Source organism: Amblyraja radiata, chromosome 1 (genome assembly GCF_010909765.2).
Source record: "Amblyraja radiata isolate CabotCenter1 chromosome 1, sAmbRad1.1.pri, whole genome shotgun sequence".
In the NCBI taxonomy this organism is placed as follows: Eukaryota; Metazoa; Chordata; class Chondrichthyes; order Rajiformes; family Rajidae; genus Amblyraja; species Amblyraja radiata.
Genome location: NC_045956.1, coordinates 175,671,334 through 175,693,964, shown reverse-complemented (window position 1 = coordinate 175,693,964; position 22,631 = coordinate 175,671,334). Strand labels below are relative to the sequence as shown.

General features: G+C 47.5%; 2 protein-coding genes across 3 annotated transcripts in view; one reads left to right on the top strand and one right to left on the bottom strand.

Annotated features, from left to right (window-relative positions):
* Window positions 1-13,207, top strand: part of smyd1 (SET and MYND domain containing 1) — a 40,254-nt gene extending 27,047 nt beyond the window's left edge. For both annotated transcript variants that reach the window (XM_033035516.1, XM_033035515.1), the window contains 5 exons: window positions 2,508-2,703; window positions 4,548-4,640; window positions 6,565-6,728; window positions 8,156-8,324; window positions 12,492-13,207. In XM_033035516.1, the coding sequence (XP_032891407.1) occupies window positions 2,508-2,703; window positions 4,548-4,640; window positions 6,565-6,728; window positions 8,156-8,324; window positions 12,492-12,650 (781 nt within the window). In that variant the 3' untranslated portion in view covers window positions 12,651-13,207. The remainder of the gene's footprint in view (window positions 1-2,507; window positions 2,704-4,547; window positions 4,641-6,564; window positions 6,729-8,155; window positions 8,325-12,491) is intronic.
* A 6,615-nt stretch (window positions 13,208-19,822) lies between these two features.
* LOC116982249 (fatty acid-binding protein 1, liver-like) lies at window positions 19,823-22,118 on the bottom strand. Its single transcript, XM_033035533.1, has 2 exons — window positions 22,052-22,118; window positions 19,823-20,101 (listed from the first exon to the last, which is right to left on the bottom strand). Exons 1-2 carry the CDS (start codon window positions 22,116-22,118, stop codon window positions 19,899-19,901), a joined length of 270 nt encoding a protein of 89 aa, XP_032891424.1. The 3' UTR covers window positions 19,823-19,898.
* Window positions 22,119-22,631: the final 513 nt, after the last annotated feature.

Genomic DNA, 22,631 nt, shown 5'->3' with positions numbered 1-22,631 from the left:
TCCGATCCATGTACAAACATGTGTAACTGTTTCTTTGGGATAGTCCCAGCCACAACAACCCCCTCTGGCAGCTTGTTCCATACACCCACCACCCTTTGTGTGTTGAAAAGTTACACCTCAGATTCCTATTAAATCTTTTCCACTTCATCTTAAACCTATGTCCTCTGGTCCTCGATCCACCTACTCTGGGCAAGAGACTCTGTGCATCTACATGATCTATTCCTCTCATGATTTTATACTCTCTATAAGCTCACCCCTCATCCTCCTGCGCTCTAAGGAATAGAGTCCCGGGCTTCTCCGCATCTCCTTAAAGCTCACACCTTCTAGTCCTGGCAACATCCTCGTAAATCTTCTCTGTACCCTTTCCAGCTTGACAACATCTTTCCTATAAGATGATGCCCAGAACTGAGCACAATACTCTAAATGCGGCCTCACCAACGTCTTATACAACTGCCACATGACCTCCCAACATCTATACTCAAATGAAGGCCAATGTGCCAAAAGCCTTTTTGACCACCCTATCAGATTCAGATTCAGATTCAGATTCAGATTCAACTTTAATTGTCATTGTCCGTGTACAGTACAGAGACAACGAAATGCATTTAGCATCTCCCTGGAAGAGCGACATAGCATATGATTTGAATAAATATTTACATTAGCATATATACAGACATAGTGTTTTTCTGTGGGAGGAGTGTCCGGGGGGGGGGGTGATTGGCAGTCACCGAGGTACGTTGTTGAGTAGAGTGACAGCCGCCGGGAAGAAGCTGTTCCTGGACCTGCTGGTCCGGCAACGGAGAGACCTGTAGCGCCTCCCGGATGGTAGGAGGGTAAACAGTCCATGGTTGGGGTGAGAGCAGTCCTTGGCGATGCTGAGCGCCCTCCGCAGACAACGCTTGCTTTGGACAGACTCAATGGAGGGGAGCGAGGAACCGGTGATGCGTTGGGCAATTTTCACCACCCTCTGCAATGCCTTCCGGTCGGAGACAGAGCAGTTGCCATACCATACTGTGATGCAGTTGGTAAGGATGCTCTCGATGGTGCAGCGGTAGAAGTTCTATCTACCTGCGACTCGACCTTCAAGGAACCATGCACCTGCACTCCTAGATCCCTCTGCTCTACAACACTCCCTGGAGCCCTACCATTCACTGTGTAGGTGCTGCCTATGTTAGACGTCCCAAAATGCAACACATCACATTTCTCTGTATTAAATTCTATCAACCATTCCCCAGCCTGAACCTGAGGGCCAACGTTTTCACTCAGATGGTGGTGGGTAAATAGATCAACACCATTTTATTCTCCCCATATTCCTATCTATCCCACCAGTTTCTGACACTCACACCCATAATCGGGACAAATTATAGTGGCCAAAAAAAAAGTTAATTGTCCCTAGTGTGTTAGGATATAGTCCATAGTCAAAAGCGCTTTTTTATTGTCACATATGTTCATTGTTAACACTGTGAAGTTATTTTCCTATAATATTAGCATACGGGTGATTGCTGGTTGGTGTGGACTCGGTTGGCATAAAGGCCTGTTTCCCTGCTGTAACTCTAAAGTCTGAAGTCTAAAAGTTGTTACTGTACCCCCTCTACCAGCCCAGGCAATATACCCACCATTCCGAGTGAAAATGTTGCTGCTCAGGTTCCTATTAATTCTTTCCCCTCTTTCTCTAGACCAGGGGTTCCCAACCTTTTCCGTCCCGTTTACCCCCGGCAACTTTAATAGCACATAACAATGTTATTTCACTTATTTATGAACAACTAATGAACAGATACCGGTGAACCAGAACCAAACAGTCAATGAGAAAAAATATGTACAAATCCAGAATCAGCAAATGTTCCCCCTGGGGGTAAATTTACATCAGGTTGAGAACCCTTGCTTTAAACCTATGTCCTCTGGTTCTTGATTCCCCTACCCTGCATAATAGACCCTGTGTGTTCACCTTATCTATTCCCCTCATGATTTCATACATCTCTATAAGGTCACCATTTAGCCTCCTGTATTCTAAGGAATAAAGTCCTAACCTGTCCAACCTCTCCCTACAGTTCAGATCCACTAGTCCTAGCAACATTGTCGGAAATCTTCTCTGCACTCTTTCCTGCTTACTGGCACCCTTCCTATAGCAGGGTGACCAAAACTGAACACAATGAGTTTGAGCGTGACGGGTAGCATCTCTGGAGAGAAGGAGTGGGTGACGTTTCGTGTCAAGACTTTCTGAAGAAGGGTCTCGACCTGAAACGTCACCCATTCCTTCTCTCCAGAGATGCTGCCTGTCCCGCTGAGTTTACTCCAGCTTTTTGTGTCTATCTTCAGTTTAAACCAACATCTGCAGTTCCTTCCCATGCAATGAGTTTGAGTTTAGTTTATTGTCACGTGTACCGAGGTACAGTGAAAAGCTTTAGTACTCCAGAAGCACAATATTCCAAATGCGGCCTCACCCACGCCTTGTACAACTTTTATGTGATGTCCCAACCTCTACACTCAATAGCCTGACTGATTATCTACAGAATTGAGCTGCGGGCAGTCGTGCATATCAAGGCGGGAGAGGAGCTGATGGTCTCTTATGTGGACTTCCTGAGCCTCAGTGCAGAGAGGCGCAAGTCGCTGAAGGAGCAGTACTACTTTGACTGCAGCTGCGAGCATTGCCAGAAGGGAATGAAAGATGACCTGATGCAGGCTGTCAAAGAGGAAGATGGCAAAAAGGTAAATCAGAAATAATAGGGATCCAGATTCAGAAAAGATTCAGGGACAGTTTCTTTCCAGCTGTTATCAGGCAACTGAACCGTCCTACCACAACCAGAGAGCAGCCCTGAAATACTATCTACCTCAAGGGAGACCCTTGGACTATCTTTGATCGGACTTTACTGGCTTTATCTTGCACTATATGTTGTTCACATTATTCCCTTTATCATGTGTCCGTGCACTATGAATGGCTCGATTGTAATCAAGTATTGTCTTTCCGTTGACTGGTTAGCATGTAACAAAAGCTTTTCACTGTACCTCAGTACATGTGGAACTAAACTAAACTAAACTAAACTAATTCAAGATTTAAGATTCAAGAGAGTTTATTGTCATGTGTCCCAGATAGGACAATGAAATTCTTGCCTTGCTTCAGCACAACAGAATATAGTCGGCATAAATAAATATGGAACAGATCAGATCAGAGTGACCATATACCAATGAATATATATATACACACATAAATAAACAGATAAAGTGCAATGGGCTATTAATGATCAGAGTTTAGTTTGAGTTGAGTTTAATAGCCTGTTGGCTGTGGGGAAGCAGTTATTCCTGAACCTGGATGTTGCAGATTTCAGGCTCCTGTACCTTCTACCTGAAGGCAGTGGGGAGATGAGTGAGTGGTCAGGATTGTGGCCTTGATGATGCTGGCAGCCTTTTGAGGCAGCGACTGCGATAAATCCCCTCGATGGTAGGGAGGTCAGAGCCGATGATGGACTGGGCAGTGTTTACGACTTTTTGCATTCTTTTCCGCTCCTGGGCACTCAAGTTGCCGAACCAAGCCACGATGCAACCGGTCAGCATGCTCTCTACTGTGTACCTGTAGAGGTTCGAGAGAGTCCTCCTTGACATTCCGACTCTCCGTAATCTTCTCAGGAAGTAGAGGCACTGATAATCTTTCTTTATAATTGCATCAGTGTTCTCGGACCAGGAGAGATGTTCAGAGATATGCACGCCCAGGAATTTGAAGCTCTCCACCATCGACCCGTTGATATAAATGGGACTATGGGTCCCCATCCTACCCCTTCCAAAGTCCACAATCAGTTCCTTGGTTTTGCTGGTGTTGAGGGCCAGGTTATTGTGCTGGCACCATTTGGTCAAACGTTCGATACTCTGACTCATCTCCATCAGTGATGCGTCCCACAACAGTGGTGTCGTCAGCGAACCTGATAATGGAGTTCGCACTATGACTGGCTACGCAGCCATGAGTATAGAGTGAGTATAGCAGGGAGCTGCTATATGGACCACCCTCCCCTCACCTGTCAAGCTCCACTTGGAATGGTCAACATCTGTGTGCAATATCTTTTAAAATGGCAACAAGGCATCTGAAAATCCCAGCTAGTACTTGGTAGGAGTGCAATCAAATTAGACAATTGAAAACATAAATACAACCAAACCAAACTCGGCTACAGTAGACAGAGCAAAGGAAAATATACACAGTGCCAGAATATAGTTCTCAGCATTATATCGTAACAGTACTAAAGATAAGGTCCAAGTCTACAATAGGGTAGATATGAATTGGACAGTACCCTAGTTAATGGAAGGACTGCTCAGAAGCCTGATAACAGAGGGGAAGAAGCTGTTCCTGGGTCTGGTGGTGCGTGCACACTTTCAAGCTTCTGTACCTTCTGCCCGACTGACGCGGGGAGAACAAGGAATGGCTGGGGCGGGAGAGGTCTTCGATTATGTCGGCGGCTTTCCGAGACAGTGTGGTGTAGATGGGGTCAACGCTGCACCATTCTGCGTGAATAGTGCTGTCGTCTACAGCACAAGCCCGCAACTCACACCATCTTGTCCCGTTGCAGCCACCAGAAGAAACTGTGACGGGAGTCGTTGAGTTTTCAAAGACAACATTGGAAAAAGTTGAGAAGGAACGACAAGAAGGAGCTTGGGCAAATGTAAGTGGAAACATTTGTTTGTGTATTTGTCAGCAGATTAATCCTGCAGAACTCATTGATTTAATTAATTTTACCACTAACTTCCACCTTGCATTCAAATTCACTTGGAACTATGATGCCTCTTGGTCTGCCAAGGGCTCCTGGATCTCCTGGTTGCTAACCATTTTAACTCCCCTTCCCATTCCCACAATGACCTTTATGTCCTGGGCCTCCTCCGCTGCCAGAGTGAGGCCACACACAAACTGGAGGAACATCACCTTGGGTAGCTTACAATCTAACGGAATGAACATTGAATTCTATAATATTATGTAACTAACTTACAAAACCACCCCTTCTAGCCTTCATTCCCCCGCCCCCTCTTCCCTGTGCCCCACCTGACGCACCCATTTCTGCCCAACCCCCCCCCCCCCCCCCTTTCACCGAGGGATATACATTCCTCTGGCTTCACATTTCGCTCTTCCCCTATACTTATAGTCATAGAGTGATACAGCGTGGAAACAAGCCCTTCAGCCCAATTTGTCCACACCGGCCAACATGTCCCAGCTACACTAGTCCCACCTGCCTGCATTTGGTCCATATCCCTCCAAACCTGTCCTATCCATGTACCTATCCAACTATTTCTTAAACAATGTGATAGTCCCAGCCTCAACTACCTCCTCTGGCAGCTTGTTCCATACCCTCACTACTGTTTGTGTGAGAAGGTTACCCCTCAGATTCCTATTAAATTTTTTCCCCTTCAACTTAAACCTATGTCCTCTGGTCCTCGATTCCCCTACTCTGGGCAAGAGACTCTGTGCATCTACTCGATCTATTCCTCTCATGATTGAATTCACTTCTATAAGATCACACATCATCCTGCGCTCCAAGGAATGGAGTCCCAGTCTACTCAACCTCTCGCTATAGCTCAGACCCTCTGGTCCTGGCAACTTCCTCTGTAAATCTTCTCTGTAACCTTTCCAGTTTGATCTCACGCCTTTTGTCTTTTTACCTCTGGCCTTTGTCCAACAATCTGCCTATCAAAAACACTCTTTACCCGTATCCACCAGTCACTTGCCATGCTCTGTTCTGCCCTTCCTCTCTTCCAGCTTTCTACCCCCCCCCCCCCCCCCCCCTCCCTCCCGGAGATGGGAGTTTATCTTGGCATCATGTTCAGTACAGATACGGTGGGCCGAAGGGCTAGAAGTCATTGTGGGCAGAAGGGCTAGACATTAGTCTAGATTTAGAATTAAGTGTTTGGTCACTGTTCACTGGTGCTTCATGCCACACAGTTTCTGTGTCAAGGGCTACACTAACTCAAATGGCGTTGCCACATCCATTGACAGTCACAATAAATAGATGGGAGGGATGGGGACTCCTGAGATGAAACACTACAAAGGTGTCATTAAGGACGGCACGGTGGTGCAGCGGTAGAGTTGCTGCCTCACAGCGCCAGAGACCCGGGTTCGATCCTGACTACGGGTGCGGCCTGTAAAGAGTCTGTACGTTCTCCCCGTGACCGCATGACTTTTCTCCAAGTGTTCCGATTTCTTCTCACATTACAAAGACGTGCAGGTGTGTAGGTTAATTGGTGTCTGTAAATTGTCCTGAAAAATGTGTAGGATGGGACTAGTGATTTTTGGGTGATCGCTGGTCGGCACGTAATTTGTGGGCCGAGGAGCCTGTTTCCATCTCTGTCTCCCTAAACTAAGCCATAAACTGGAGCATAGTCCAGATCTTCCGACCTACCTCATTGTAGGCATAGAACACGGAATAATACAGGAACAGGCTCTTCGGCCCACAATGTCTGTGCCGAAAATGGTGCCAAGACCAACTCTGCTGCACAAGGCCGTTTTTCTAAAAGTAAACACAAACTCCAATCTTCATTCATCGTCCGTGTTATTGTGGCTCATACGCGTTTGTGGCTCATGATTTGTGTCCCATTCAGGTTGTGAAGCTGTGTCGGGCGTGCTTGAAGAAGCAGGAGCCTGTCCTGGCAGACACGAACCTTCACAAGCTGAAGATACTGAGCCTCGTCTCTGAAGTGCTGTCTTATCTGCAGCATTTTGAAGAGGCTGCAGACTGCGCCAAGCAGATGGTGGAGGGATATCAGTAAGTGGCGAGTCGCTCGGTGTCCAAGCTTGGGGATGCACGGTGGCACAGTGGTAGAGCTGCTGCCTTATAGTGCCAGAGACCCGGGTTCGATCATGACTACGGGTGCAGTCTGTATGGAGTTTATACATTCTCCTCATGACCCGCGTGGGTTTTCCCCGGGTTTGCTCCGGTTTCCTCCCACACTCCAAAGACGTACGGGTTTGCAGGTTAATTGGCTTTGGTAAAATTATAAATTGTCCGCAGTGTGTCGGAAAACAGGTGGAGGGGCAGGTAGTGTAGAGAAAGCAGGGACTCTGCAGAAGGATTTGGACAGGTTGGTAGAGTAGGCAGAGAAGTGGCAGATGGAATACAGTGCAGCAAAGTGTGGAGTCACGCATTATGGTAGTAGGAATAAAGGCGCAGACTATTTTCTAAATGGGGATAGAATCCAGAAGTTTCCTCTTTATTTTAGACTCTAGACACAGGTTGGAAAAGGCCCTTTGGCCCAACGAGTCCTCACTGATCCACGATTACCCCATACACTCACGCTACCCTGGACAATAGGGACAATTTACAATTTTACTGAAACCAAATAACGTACAAGGAAATGTAGAATGGTTCATTGTTAGCTGAGGGGAAGGTGACAATGACGCATACAATCAGTAAAATTAATCAGGAGGACAGTGAAACTAGTTGTAGAACTAGGGTGGGCGAGGGAGAGAGGGAAAGCAAGGGTTACTTGAAGTTTGAGAAGTCAATGTTCATACCGCTGGGGTGTAAGCTGCCCAAGCTAAATTGAGGTGCTGATCCTCCAATTTGTGTTGGGCCTCACTAACAATGGAGGTCCAGGACAGAAAGATCAGTGTGGGAATGGGAGGGGGAGTTAAAGTGTTTGGCAACTGGGAGATCGTGTAGGCCTAGGCAGACTGAGCGGAGGTGTTCAGCAAAACGATCGCCGAGTCCGCGTTTGGTCTCGCCGATATATAGGAGTCCACGCGTGGAGTGTGGCCAGCAGATACAGGAGATGAGGTTGGAAGAGGTACAAGTGGACCTCTGCCTCACCTGAAAGGACTGTCGGGGTCCTTGGACAGAGTGGAGGGAGGAGGTTTGGGGACAGGTGCTGCATCTTCTGCGGCTGCAGGGGAAGGTACCTGGGGAGGGTGTGGTTTTGGGTGGGAAGGGAAGAGTTAACCACAGAGATGCAGATGGAACGGTCTCTGCAGAAAGCGGAAAGGGGTGGAGATGGGAAGATGTGGCTCGTGGTGTGATCCCGTTGGAGGTGGTGAAAATGGCAGAGGATTATGTGCTGATGGGGTTTATTGTCACGGGCGACGAGGTTTTTGCTATACATAATTACAATCGAGCCATCCACAGTGTATATGTAGATACACGAGAATGGGAATAACGTGAATAACATTCTAACAAAGTACCCCGATGGTTTATAGGAAACTCTACCATCACAATAATGCCCAGTTGGGAATGGCACTGATGAGGGCTGGCGTGACGCACTGGCACGCTGGGCGCATCGAACCAGGCCATGCCATGATTTGCCAAGCGTACGGGATTATCCTGGTCACACACGGCCCGACCCACCCCATCAGCAAGGATCTTGAGGTTAGTCCCGAGCGCACCGTTTCAACTGGAGGTTAATTGTGCGACGTTTTTGAACCACAAACACAGGCTGTTCATGCGGCGCGGTGGCGCAGCGGTAGAGTTGCTGCATTACAGCGCTTGCAGCAACGGAGACACGGGTTCCATCCCGACTACAGGTGCTTGTCTGTACGGAGTTTGTACGTTCTTCCCGTGACCTGCGTGGGTTTTCTCCAAGATCTTATGTTTCCTCCCACACTCCAAAGACGTACAGGATTGTAGGATAATTGGCTTGGTGTAAGTGTAAATTGTTCCTCGTTGTCCATTATAACGAGGGACAATGCGTTATATTGTCCCTCGCATATAACATAGGATAGTGTTAATATGCACTCCATCGACTCCATTCAAGGTCCCAAGCAGTCGTTCCAGGTGCGACAAAGGTTCACCTGTATCTCCTCCAACCTCATCTACTGCATCCGCTGCTCTAGATGTCAGCTAATTTACATCGGTGAGACCAAGCGTAGGTTGGGTGACCGTTTCGTCGAACACCTCCGCTCAGTCCGCCTTAACCTACCTGACCTCCCGGTGGCTCAGCACTTCAACTCCCCCTCCCATTCCCAATCCGACCTCTCTGTCCTGGGTCTCCTCCATTGCCAGAGTGAGCAACAGCGGAAATTGGAGGAACAGCACCTCATATTCCGTCTGGGGTCCTTGCGCCCTTATGGCATCAACATTGAATTCCCCCAATTTGGCTAGCCTGTGCTGTCCCCTCCCCTTCCTTCACCCTCTAGCTGTCTCCTCCCACCCTCCCATCCGCCCGCCCTCGGGCTCCTCCTCCCCCCTTTTTCCTTCTTTCTTTCCCCACCCCCCATCAGTCTGAAGAAGGGTTTCGGCCCGAAACGTCGCCTATTTCCTTCGCTCCATAGATGCTGCTGCACCCGCTGAGTTCCTCCAGCAATTTTGTGTACCTTCGATATTCCAGCATCTGCAGTTCCCTTTTGTAAACTAAACACATTGCTGGTCGGATGAAGCTGTCCCTAAATTCTGGAACTGATATATTTCTCTCGGAAGGTAAACCACATGAGCAGGAGTAGATCTCACGGCCCTTAAAGTATTTTTTTCGGGCATTCAATAATATTGTAGGTTCACACCTTACCACTGAGTAATCGATGTAAAATGATGCTTTAATCTAAGCAGGATCTCGCACCAGGAGCCTGATCTCTGCATCCAAGGACGAAGCAGTTGACTGGACAGGCATTGTAGTATCTGAATCTTGGAGTCCAGCCCATTTTAAACCAAAGTTCCTCGTGCACTAGAGCAGGGGGTGGCACGGTGGCGCAGCGATCGAGTTGCTGCCTTATGGAGCCAGAGACCCGGATTCAATCCTGACTACGGGTACTGCCTGTACAGAGTCTATACGTTCTCCCCGTGACCACATGGGTTTTCTCCAGGTGCACCGGTTTCCTCCCACACTCTAAAGGGAAATTAAGGGCTATTTGAAGTTAGAGAAGTCAATGCTCATACCGCTGGGGTGTTAGCTACCTAAGCGAAATATGAGATGCTGTTCCTCCAATTTGCACTAGGCCTCACTCTGAGAGGAGGCCCAGGACAGAAAGATAGACCACTGAACTTTGAGAATGAACACATGAAGAATTAATGTATTAGAACAATGTATTAGAACAATGAAACAGACACTACAGAGCCACTCAGAAAGCAAACGTCATGAATTAGTGATCCATATGGGACACCGTGTTAGTTTGTTGTGCCACCTCTCAGCAAGCTTCCCCTCCTGTCAAGAAACCACAGCAAATTGTCAGAAGTTGCCAAGAAAGTGAATCAAAGCTCAACTTTCATCAGTCGTGGTTTGAAATGTACTATCGGATGCCCTCGCAATGATTGGCCTTTTCTGCCATTAATTTGCTCCTATAAAACTCATGCCTTTTCTCGCACTGCCTCACCTGCCCCTCACACACGTCCCACCCTCACCCCCGTCCCACCCTCACCCACGTCCCACCCACGTCCCACCCTCACCCACGTCCCACCCTCACTCCTGTCCCACCCTCACTCCTGTCCCACCCTCACCCACGTCCCACCCTCACCCACGTCCCACCCTCACCCACGTCCCACCCTCACCCAGGTCCCACCCTCACCCACGTCCCACCCTCACCCACGTCCCACCCTCACTCCTGTCCCACCCTCACCCCCGTCCCACCCTCACCCCCGTCCCACCCTCACTCCCGTCCCACCCTCACTCCCGTCCCACCCTCACCCCCGTCCCACCCTCACCCCCGTCCCACCCTCACCCACGTCCCACCCTCACTCCCGTCCCACCCTCACTCCCGTCCCACCCTCACTCCCGTCCCACCCTCACCCACGTCCCACCCTCACCCACGTCCCACCCTCACCCACGTCCCACCCTCACTCCCGTCCCACCCTCACTCCCGTCCCACCCTCACTCCCGTCCCACCCTCACACCCGTCCCACCCTCACCCCCGTCCCACCCTCACCCACGTCCCACCCTCACACCCGTCCCACCCTCACCCACGTCCCACCCACGTCCCACCCTCACACCCGTCCCACCCTCACCCCCGTCCCACCCTCACCCACGTCCCACCCTCACACCCGTCCCACCCTCACCCACGTCCCACCCACGTCCCACCCTCACTCCCGTCCCACCCTCACTCCCGTCCCACCCTCACTCCCGTCCCACCCTCACACCCGTCCCACCCTCACTCCCGTCCCACCCTCACTCCCGTCCCACCCTCACACCCGTCCCACCCTCACCCACGTCCCACCCTCACCCACGTCCCACCCTCACCCACGTCCCACCCTCACCCACGTCCCACCCGTCCCACCCTCACCCACGTCCCACCCTCACACCCGTCCCACCCTCACACCCGTCCCACCCTCACCCACGTCCCACCCTCACCCACGTCCCACCCTCACCCACGTCCCACCCTCACCCACGTCCCACCCTCACACCTGTCCCACCCTCACCCACTGAAGAAAGCGAATGGCATGTTGGCCTTCATAACAAGAGGAGTTGAGTATAGGGGCAAGGAGGTCCTTCTGCAGTTGTACAGGGCCCTAGTGAGACCGCACCTGGAGTATTGTGTGCAGTTTTGGTCTCCAAATTTGAGGAAGGATATTCTTGCTATTGAGGGAGTGCAGCGTAGGTTCACCCGGTTAATTCCCGGGATGGTGGAACTGTCATATGCTGAGAGTATGGAGCAGCTGGGCTTGTACACTCTGGAATTTAGAAGGATGAGATGGGATCTTATTGAAACATATAAGATTGTTAAGGGTTTGGACACGCTAGAGGCAGGAAACATGTTCCCGATGTTGGGGGAGTCCAGATCCAAGCGCCACAGTTTAAGAATAAGGGGTAAGCCATTTAGAACAGAGATAAGGAAACACTTTTTCACACAGAGAGTTGCGAGTCTGTGGAATTCTCAACCTCAGAGGGCGGTGGGGGCCGGTTCTCTGGATACTTTCAAGAGAGAGCTAGATAGGGCTCTTGAAGATAGTGGAGTCAGGGGATATGGGGAGAAGGCAGGAAAGGCTGATTGTGGATGATCAGCCATGATCACATTGAATGGCGGTGCTGGCTTGTAGGGCCGAATGGCCTCCTCCTGCACCTATTGCCTATTGTCTATTGTCCTCCACAAGGTGGGGGGTCTGGGAGAAACACACTGAAGGAGTCTGACGAGAGAGAGAGAGAGAGAGAGAGAGAGAGAGAGAGAGAGGGGGAGGGAGTGAAAGAGAGATGGAGTGAGAGTGAGAGAGAGGGCGGGAGAAGGGAAGGGGAAAGGGGGAGAGAAAAAAGAGATAAAGAGAGAGTTAGATTTAGCTCTTAGGAATCAAGGGATATGTGGAAAAAGCAGGAACGGGGTACTGATTGTGGATGATCAGCCGTGATCATATTGAATGGCTCGAAGGGCCGAATGGCCTACTCCTGCACCTATTTTTCTATGTTTCTACAGGTTTGTAAGTTATTTGAGCCATAGATCCATGAGCCAAAGAGTCACATAGCCATACTCGTAGTCATAGGGATACAGCTGAGAAACAGGCCCTTCGGCCCCACCCGTCCATGCTGACCGAGAGGCCCATGATTGTGGTTGTGCCCCTGTACCAGGCTGGCTGTGTTTCCACCAGTGCTGCTGCTGACCTCCGCTGTGTCTGATTCCACAGGCCATGCGCTGCCAGACCGAGATGGAGCTGCGGATGTTTAAGGAGAACGAATACATTTACTATCAGATGAGAGAGGCCGCGCTGAAGAATCAGAAGATGCAAGTGATGGCGGAGCCGGCCGGCAACTACATCAAGGAGCTCTTCCACAGACGGAAATGAGACCCCGCGGCTTCCCCCCCCCCCCCCCCCTCTCTCCCGCAGGCAACCTGCCGTAACCTGTGGGAAGGGTGGGCTGCCGCAGGGTGAGGGTGGGCTGAAGCAAAGGCCAGGACGGCAATTGTTTTCGGAATCTGTTGTCTAAAAAAGGAGAGTCCTGTGGTAGACTTTCAACCTGTGTTGTTTGCATTGTAGTAACCTAGAGATGTGGAACACTGCCGAAGCAAAAACACAACATGCTGGGAAAACCTCAGCATGTCAGGCAGCATCTGCGGAAAGAGAAGCAGTGGAAGGTTGAGGTCTGAATCTGAGATCTGAAGTGTCGACTTTTTCTCTCTCTCTCCCTCCACAGATGCTGCCTGATCTGCCGAGTTTTTCCAGTGATTTCAGTTTTTGTTTCAGATTTCCAGCATCTGCAGTTTTTTTTTTTCTTTTGATTTTCATTGACCACAGCTTTAAGGTCAGTTTCATTCACGTTAATGCACAAAGGTGGAAGGCAAGAATGGTTTTCTCCACTGTAGCTCGGTGCACATGATAATAATAAACTGACACTAAGACTAACGTGCACAAATAATGTGTTAATGTGTGTATCAGATTACAATTTTCTATTTCTCTGCATTAAACAATAGAAGGCATAAAAGGACACTAAGTGCTCGAGTAACTCAGCAAGATAGGCAGTATCTCTGGAGAACATGGAATGGTGACATTTCGGTACATCGTGTATCTATAAACTGTAAATGGATCGAATGTAATCATGTGTTGTCTCTCTGCTGACTGCACAGCACGCAACAAAAGCTTTTCACTGTACCTCGGTACACACGACAATAAACTGAACTGTAATTGGGTTGAGATTCTTCGAATCATAGAGTCTTACAGTGCGGAAACAGGCCCTTCGGCCCAACTTGCACTTACCGGCCAACATGTCCCATCTACACTAGTCCCTTCTGCCTGCGTTTGGCCCCCATATCCCTCCAAACCGGTCTTATATATGTCCCTGTCTAAACCCTTAAGTCTTGACCCGAAACATCACCTGTCTATATTTAAAAGGGAGTTAGATGTGGCCCTTGTGGCTAAAGGGATCAGGGGGTATGGAGAGAAGGCAGGTACAGGATACTGAGTTGGATGATCAGCCATGATCATATTGAATGGCGGTGCAGGCTCGAAGGGCCGAATGGCCTACTCCTGCACTTTTTTTTCTATGTTTCTATGTCCACGTTTAATGGGGCTGCTGCCTGACATGCTGAGTTATTCCAGCACTCTGTGTCCTTTTGTGTATTAACCAGCTTCTGCAGTTCATTGTTTCTACAGTTTAGTAGGCATGGCCTGTAATTGTCCTTCACTTGCAGCATTTCACATTTCCCCATAACCTACCTGCCTGTGCGGTCATAATCTCGAGATCGAGAATATTTTTTGGAACAGTTAACTATCTTTCAAGAGGCAGCATTTCACATTCTACCAACTTGTTGTGATCAAATTGATCTGTCCGTAGTTTATTTCACTCTGGGAGGACTGTCAGGTGAACATTCACCCAGTGTAATGCTGTAGACTTCAATGACAATGAAAGCAGGTGGCACGGTGGCATAGCATTAGAGTTGCTGCCTTACAGATGGCACAGTGGGCTAAGTGTTCGGCTGGCAACCTGAAGGTGGCCGGTTCGAATCCTGCTTGGAGTGTGTACTGTCGTTGTGTCCTTGGGCAAGACACTTCACCTACCTTTGCCTGGGACTAGAGACGGAAATTAGCTACTGATTGGCTACAATCTCGCATATTTACATGCAAATGTTCATTAATATGCACTGTCCCTATAAACAAATTATTATTATTATTATTACAGCGCCAGAGACCCGGGTTCCATCCTGGCCACAGGTGCTTGTCTGTACAGAGTTTGTACGTTCTCTCCAGGGTCACCGGTTTCCTCTCACACTCCAAAAATGTACAGGTTTGTAGGTTAGTTTGCTTAATATAATTGTAAATTGTCCCTAGTGTGTTTTTTAAGATAGTATTAGTGTGCGGGGATCGCTGGTCGGTGCGGACTCGGTGGGCCGAAGGGCCTGTTTCCGCGCTCCAAACTAAACTAAGCTAATAGCCTAACGCCAAACTCACTCACAGAGTCAGAGCCAGCAAGAACAAAGACCATTCGGCTTCTCGTCAGTCCCAGTTATGTGGCAAAGAATTCCACAGATTCACCACCCTCTGACTAAATAAATTTCTCTTAATCTCCTTCCTTAAAGAACATCATTTAATTCTGAGGCTATGACCTCTGGTCCTAGACTATCTCACGAATGGAAACATCCTCTCCACATCCACTCTATCCAAGCCTTTCACTATTCTGTACGTTTCAATGAGGTCCCCCTCATTCTTCTAAACCTCAACAAGTGCAGGCCCAGTGCCGTCAAACGCTCATCATAGGTTAATCCACTCATTCCTGGGATCATTCTTGTAAACCTCATCTGGACCCTCTCCAGAGCCAGCATGCTCATCTTTTCTTTGATATGGTGCCCAAAATTGCTCACAATATTCCAAATGCAGCCTTATAGAGCCTCAGCATTACATCCCTGTTTTTGTATACACGTCCTCTTGAAATAAATGCTAGCGTTGAGTTTGCGTTAGTGTGAGATCTGGATACGGGAGGAAACCCAGGCAGTCACAGGGAGAACGTGCAAAACCCCACCCAGAGGCCACGATCACAGCGGTTTATCTGGAAATGCGAGGCAGCACCATGAACGCTAGCGCACACTGCCGCACGCGTTCCATCATGCGTTACGATTCATCATCTTCAGGCATATCTTTGAACGTAAACATCAGAACAAAAGCTCTAATCTCTCACTGCATCCAATACCATTTTGTCAATGCAATTGTTCAGGGTTTGTCTTCTAAATTTTTTATTCTCATTTTAAAGAAATAGGACTTTGAAATATAGTAGTTTAAACAAAGTTTTTCCTTCTTGAAGCTGTAGTCTCCTCACCTCTTGTCAGCAAAGAGACTCGAATGAAAGCAAAGCTACCAAAGAGTAACCTTCAGTAAAACGCGAGATCTTGCAATTGTTTTCTAGGTTTCCTAATCGCAAATAAACATCTGTTTGTGGACTCTCCTGCTTCCTTGTCTAATTACTGTTGATTGACATATCTGTGATCAGAGGCTGAGAGACTACCTCTTGCGTTTAGAGTCCCCAGCCTAACCTGTGGCACAAAAATCAAAAGTACTGGAAGAACCCAGTGGGTCAGGCAGCGTCTGTGGAGAAAAAGAACAAGTGGCATTTCGGGTTGGAACCCTTCTTCAGACTGAAAGCGGGGGAGGGGTAAATAAACTGGACGACAGCTCGGATTTCTGACCTTTTCTCACCTCCAGTTTATTTCCTCCCTCTACCTCTCCCCCACCAGCCGCCCCCCCCCCACCCACATATGCTGTCTGACCCTGCTGGAGTCCTCCAGCACTTTGTTTTGCAGCATCTGCAGCCTCTTGTGTCTCCACGTAATCTTTGGCTCCTTGTCCTTCCGATCTCTATATTCATCAAATTGTACTGTTCTCAGAGTGTTTAGTTCTGGTCACAGAGATATTTCTAGATGGTATGTCTGGGTTAACTCCCCCAGTGCACACCATTGAACTTCCAAAACACCCTTTGGGTAATTGCAAGAGATTTGATTTAAGGTGAGGAAATAGAGGTTGAGTTTTTAAAAAATGGAGTAGATTTCAAAACAAACACTAAAAAACTTAGGTTACAAAGTGCTGAAGTAAATCAGTGGGTCAGGCAGAGAACATGGACAGGTACATTTTTTGGGTTGAGAGCCTTTTTCAGACTGATAATCTGACCCATCAGTCTGAAGAAGCAACCCAAAACATCACCCATTTATATCCTCCAGAGATTCTGCCCGACTCGCTCATTACTCTTGCACTTTGTGTCGTGCAAACCAGCATCTACAGTTCCTCAGTTCTACTAAAGTATAAACAGAGGAACAGTTCCTTCCCAGCTGTTATCAGACAACGGAACTATCTTCTCACCAACTTTGGGTGGTCACAGTGGCGCAGCGGTAGAGTTGCTGCCTTACAGTGAATGTAACGCCAGAGGCCCGGGTTCAATCCCGACTACGAGTGGAGAGTTTTTCCCTGAGATTTTCGATTTCCTCCCACACTCCAAAGAGGTTCAGGTTTGTAGGGTAATTGGTTTGGTAAATGTAAAAATTGGCCCTAGTGGGTGGAGGATGGTGTTAAAGTGCAGGGATCGCTGGCCGGAATTGTCCCGGTGCATCTCTAAACAAAAATTAAACTAGTGAGGGGAGAAATCAAGAACCAGAGGACACAAGTTTAAGGTGAGTGGAGATAGATATAATGGGAACCCAAGGAGCAACCTTGTCAGAGGGTGGTGGCTACATGGAATGAGCTGCCAGTGAAGGCAGTACTATCTCTATAATTATAAAAAACTGATCACGCATGTGCGTGCTCGTGGTTAGTGTGTGTGACACTGAAGGCCGCCCCCTGCAACCGCGCGTTGAGGGGACCGGATAGGACCCAACGGGTCCCACTTGGTCTAGTAACATTTAAAAGACATCTAGACAGGTACATAGATTGGAAAGATTTAAAGGCATATGGACCAAATACAGTCAGGTGGGCCTAGTGTAGATGGGGCTTCTTGGTTGGGCATGCATAGGTTGGGCCCAACGACCCATTTCCATGGTGTACAATTAGAACACTTCCTCTAGCAGCTTGCTCCATATACCCATTTCCTTCTGAACACAATGGACCTCAGATTCCTATCAAGTCTTACCACTCATCTTTCTAGTTCTCAATTCCACAATTCTGGTGGGGGGGGGGAAAAAATCTTTCAACCCAACTATAACCTTCATAGATTTAAACACCTCAAGGCTCCTACATTCCAAGGAGAAAAGTCCAAGCCTGCCCAACCTCTCCCTGGAGTTGTGACAATATCCTCAATATTGGCACCCTTTTCTGTAGCATATTTCCAGTAGCATTGAGAAAAGTGAACACAAGTTCACAAACTCTAGGAGCAGAATTAGGACATTTTGCCCATCAGGTCTACTCCGCCATTCAATCATGGCAGATCGATCTTTCCCTCACAACCATTCTCCTGCCTTCTCCCCATAACCCACAACACCTCGACAGTATCTTGTGCAACTGCAACAAAACATCCCAACTTCCAGACTCAATTAGTTCATATGTTATAGGTGCAGAAATATGCCATTCAGCCCATTGTGTCCACAGTGCAAGTCTAATTCCCAACCATGAATGCTAGCATGCCAAATCCTTCATCCAGTCTATAAAGATGCCACTTTCAGAGAAAGGTTTATAGACGGCACTAACAATCTTTCCTATGGGTTCATGCTTGGTAAACCCAAATAATCATGAATATGTTCACCAAATATGGCGAAGAGTCAAGGAACAAGACTTCATTGCATTACTTCAGAAAACACATCTACAGTCAATATTAATTGTGCAACTTTTATTATTATTATTAATATATTTTTTAAACAGTTATAATGAACTACATTGATCTTCATCAGGTTCCTCAATCTTCTTGCATATCCGCTTGTAAACAATGTTGCCCAAAGTTATGGTCTGAAATGAGACAAGACACTTGAGAAACAATGATCTGCAGATGCAGGTTTACATAAAAACATTTCCCCAAACACTTGTACTGAGGTCTACTGGATCTCTTGGTTGCTAACCATTTTAACTTCCCTTCCCATCTCTGCTTTAAAAATACCCAAATGACCTGGCCTCCACAGCTGCCTGCGGCAATGAATTCCACAGATTCACCAACCCCTGACTAAATAAATTCCTCCTCATCTTTCTAAAACTAAAGCTATGGGCACCATAGCCGAGGAAAGATGTGCTGGCTCTAGAGAGAGCGTCCAGAGGAGGTTTACAAGAATGATCCCAGGAATGAGTAGATCAACCTTGGAAGGAGATGAGAAGATATTTATTTAGTCAGAGGGCAGTGAATCTGTGGAATTCTTTGCCACAGAAGGCCGTGGAGGCCAAGTCAGTGGATACGTTTAAGGAAGAGATAGATACTTGATTAGTACAGGCATCAGAGGTTATGGGAAGAAGGCAGGAGAATGGGGTTTGGAGGGAGAGGTAGATCAGCCATGATTGAATGGCAGAATAGACTTGATGGGCCGAATGGCCTAATTCCACTGCTATTCCTCATGACCTTGCATCCTTTTATTCTCAGTCACCAGTGATTAGAGACATTCAACATCTAGTGGGCTTTTAGAAACATAGAAAATAGGTGCAGGAGTAGGCCATTCAGCCCCTCGAGCCTGCACCACCATTCAATACGATCATGGCTGATCATCCAACTCAGTATCCTGTACCTGCCTTCTCTCCATACCCCCTGATCCCTTTAGCCACATCTAACTCCCTCTTAAATATAGCCAATGAACTGGCCTCAACTACCTTCTGTGGCAGAGAATTCCAGAGATTCACCACTCTCTGTGTGAAAAATGTTTTTCTCATCTCAGTCCTAAAAGATTTCCCCTTTATCCTTAAACTGTGACCCCTTGTTCTGGACTTCCCCAACATCGGGAACAATCTTCCTGCATCTAGCCTGTCCAACCCCTTAAGAATTGACAGCAGGAATAGATCAGGTGGGCAGATAATGGCACCAGAGCTTGGGCAACAGGCCAGCTCAAGCCCATGTTACTTCATCTTCATTGATCCACAACATTAGCTCAATCAAACCCTCACATGTTGCTTCTTACAAGCAACTGCCACGGTTTTACATTAGGGCCACCAACTTTAACTTACATTAGTCAGCAGATCGCCACTGAACTCTGCAACGGAAGTAATCTCCTTTGTGTTAACAACCAGCTTATTTTCCCCTTCCAGGTTCATTATGGCCTAAGCAAGCAAGAAAACATGGAAGTCAAATATTAAAAATAAAACCACAAATTGAAACATTCCATTTTTACCCCACTAAAGGCACGATGGTTCGAGGACAGCACGGTGGCAGGTGCTTGCCTGTAGGTTCTCCCTGTGACCTGCGTGGGTTCTCTCAGAGAACTTGTGTTTCCTCCCACAAATATTATACCAATCGGCTTGGTATAAAGTAAAAAGTGTCCCTAGTGTGTGTAGGATGGTGTTAATGTGCAGGGATCGCTGGTCGGTGCAGACTCAGTGGGTTTAGTTTAGAGACTACGTTTAATCTCTAAACTAAATGTAGTTTGCAAGTATATGATACAAGGCTGTATTTAAAGAGGTTGACCACATGCAATTGTATGGCGATTATCCAAACTAATAAATGCTGAAAAAATATAGCATTACCTTGACCCTGTCTCCTGCAGGCGTTTCCACATGGGTCTCATGCCCAAGGGTGAAGTTATTAACAAGCACCTGACTGCCAGTTTGCACGGCCACAATGAAGTCTTTTCCATTTTGAACTATTTTAGTCACACTCTTTAGATCTTTGATCTTCTCAATTATTTCATCTGGGATTCCTGGTGGAGGAACCATACATCATTACAACCCGAATGTCAAACTACACAGAAGAATTAGCCCATTCGGCCCACCCAGGCTACTCGGGCATTCATTCGCGGCCGATTTATTTTCCCCCCTCAAACTTTTGACATCCTTACTAATCAAGAACCTGTTAATCTCCACTATAACAATATATCCATTGTATTGGCCTCCACGGCCATCTGTAAATGAATTCCATAGATTCACCACCCTCTGACTAAAGAAACTCCTTAACTCCATTCTTAAAGAATGTGATGCATGGCAAATGAGGAAGAGTTCATTACAATTAAAGTGAAACCAATAAAATGTTCAGCAACACCAAAATAAAAATCATTACCAAAATCTTTAAGGAATTTGAAAATGCAATGTGCAGGCTTTACTACCACTGCAAGATTAAGAGCACTAATGTTCAAGGAGGATTAAAGAGCAACTTTGCTCTGGGATTTATTTATTTTTGAGGGGGGGGGGGGGGGGGGAGGAGAGAGAGAAGAGGGGGATGGCAGCCATGGCAGAATAGCAAAGAGAAAGTTAATGAAAATCTGGAACTCTGATGATAAAAACCAAGAAGGCTGTGGGAAGCATCCCACAGTGTGTAGATATAGGGGAACAATGTTTAAATAATGGATTGTAATGAATGATTGTAGACCCACATATGGGACCAGTGTGTAGAGAGTCACCAGGCTTGGGTGCCAGTGAGCTACAGCGCAAGGTAAAGGGAGAAATTGCAGCAAGTGCTTATAACATTCAATAAGAGTTAGTAATGTGATAAGAACAAACTTAAGCTTGCCTAGGGGAAATTATACAAGGCGAAGAAATTGGGATCAATTTGTTATCTTGAATGGGATGCACGATGGACTGACTAGGGGTAACTATGAGGTGCCCCATCAATAGGAATGGCAGACTATATTCACTAGGGTTAACATTATAGAGGACAAACAAAGTAGAGGACAACTACACAAGTACATTCCTCCAGTGCTTAGACATTACACCCAAAGGAAAGTGTGACAGTACTGGTTTATAATTATCGGGACGACAGATGGCATAATGGGCTAAGTGTTCGGCTGGCAACCGGAAGGTAGCTGGTTCGAATCCCGCTTGGAGTGCATACTGTCGTTGTGTCCTTGGGCAAGACACTTCACCCACCTTTGCCTGTGTGTGAATGATTGGTGGTGGTCGGAGGGGCCGTAGGCGCAGATTGGCAGCCACGCTTCCATCAGTCTGCCCCAGGGCAGCTGTGGCTACAGAAGTAGCTTACCACCACAGAGTGTGACTGAGGAGTGAATGAATAATGCGATGTAAAGCGCCTTGAGTATTAGAAAGGCGCTATATAAATCCCGTCCATTATTATTATTATTAATTGAAGGGCGGCCAAGGTTGTGCAGCGATAGAGTTGCTGCTGTGCAGCGCCGGAGAACGGAGTTCGATCCCGACTACGGGTGCTTTTGGAGGTCTGTATGGAGTTTGTAGGTTCTTCCCATGACCACATGGGTTTTTTCCCCCTAGATCATCAGTTTCCTCCCACACTCCAAAATAGTAAAGGTATGTAGGTTAATTGGCTTGATGTAAGTGTAAATTGTCCCTAGTGTGTGTAGGATAGTGTTAGTGTGCGGGGATCGCTGGTTGGTGCAGACTCGATGGGCCAAAGGGCTCTGTATCTCTAAACGAAAACTAAACCAGTGCAAGAATATTTAATTCTACAACAGGTAGCTTATTAGATGCAATATTTAGACAAAGACTGATTTGAAGTGGCAGTGGTGCAGCAGTAGAGTTGCTGCGTTACAGCACCAGAGACCCGGGTTCGATCCCGACTGAGGGTGCTGGTCTGTACATTTTCCCCGTGACCCGTGTGAGTTTATAGGTTAATTAGCTTAGTATAAATGTAAAACATTTTCCCCCTTTTCCCGTGCTGCATCTTTAAAATTAGAGCTTACCCAGAGCACTCATAAATGGCTTCATGTTTTCCTGGCTCTGAAGTTCATACTGGCCACTGAAGTCCATTGTAATATGTTCAGCACTCCAGCAGACTCTGCACCAATGTCTTTATCTTTGGGAGAGTGAGACAAGATCTTAATGAATACTTCTTTCAAAGCTATGTGTGCACAGGGTGCTCAGCGCTTAATAGGAGACACTCCAAGTCTACAGGCGGGTATAGAACAATGCATCTCTCAAATTTACCCATCCCATTTAAATGACTTGACATCTCTCCGACATTGAAGTTCACCAATTGGCAATTGAAAGGTCTAAAAAAACCTACACACCAGAGATAACCAACACAATTCTAGCATGGGCAGAAAACTTGGGGGGGGGGGGGGGGGGGGGGGGGAGAGGAAAGAGAGATGACCTGTGCCCCCCATGTTTTGAGAAGTGGGGACAACCCCCCCCCCCCATCCATGTTTTGTGAAACATGTTGCAGCAAATCCGCCACCACAGTCGCCGAAGTCAGTCAGCTCCGTGATGGCAAAGTCTCTGCGATCGGAGCCCTCTAGGTCGATTCCAGTTACAGGCCACCAG

Coding starts and splice junctions, on each gene's coding strand:
- LOC116982249 (XM_033035533.1), bottom strand. CDS start 22,118: ATGGACTTCAGTGGCCAGTATGAACTTCAGAGCCAGGAAAACATGAAG. Junction 20,102..22,051: donor GCCATTTATGAGTGCTCTGG/GTAAGCTCTAAT, acceptor TTCCTCCACCAG/GAATCCCAGATGAAATAATT.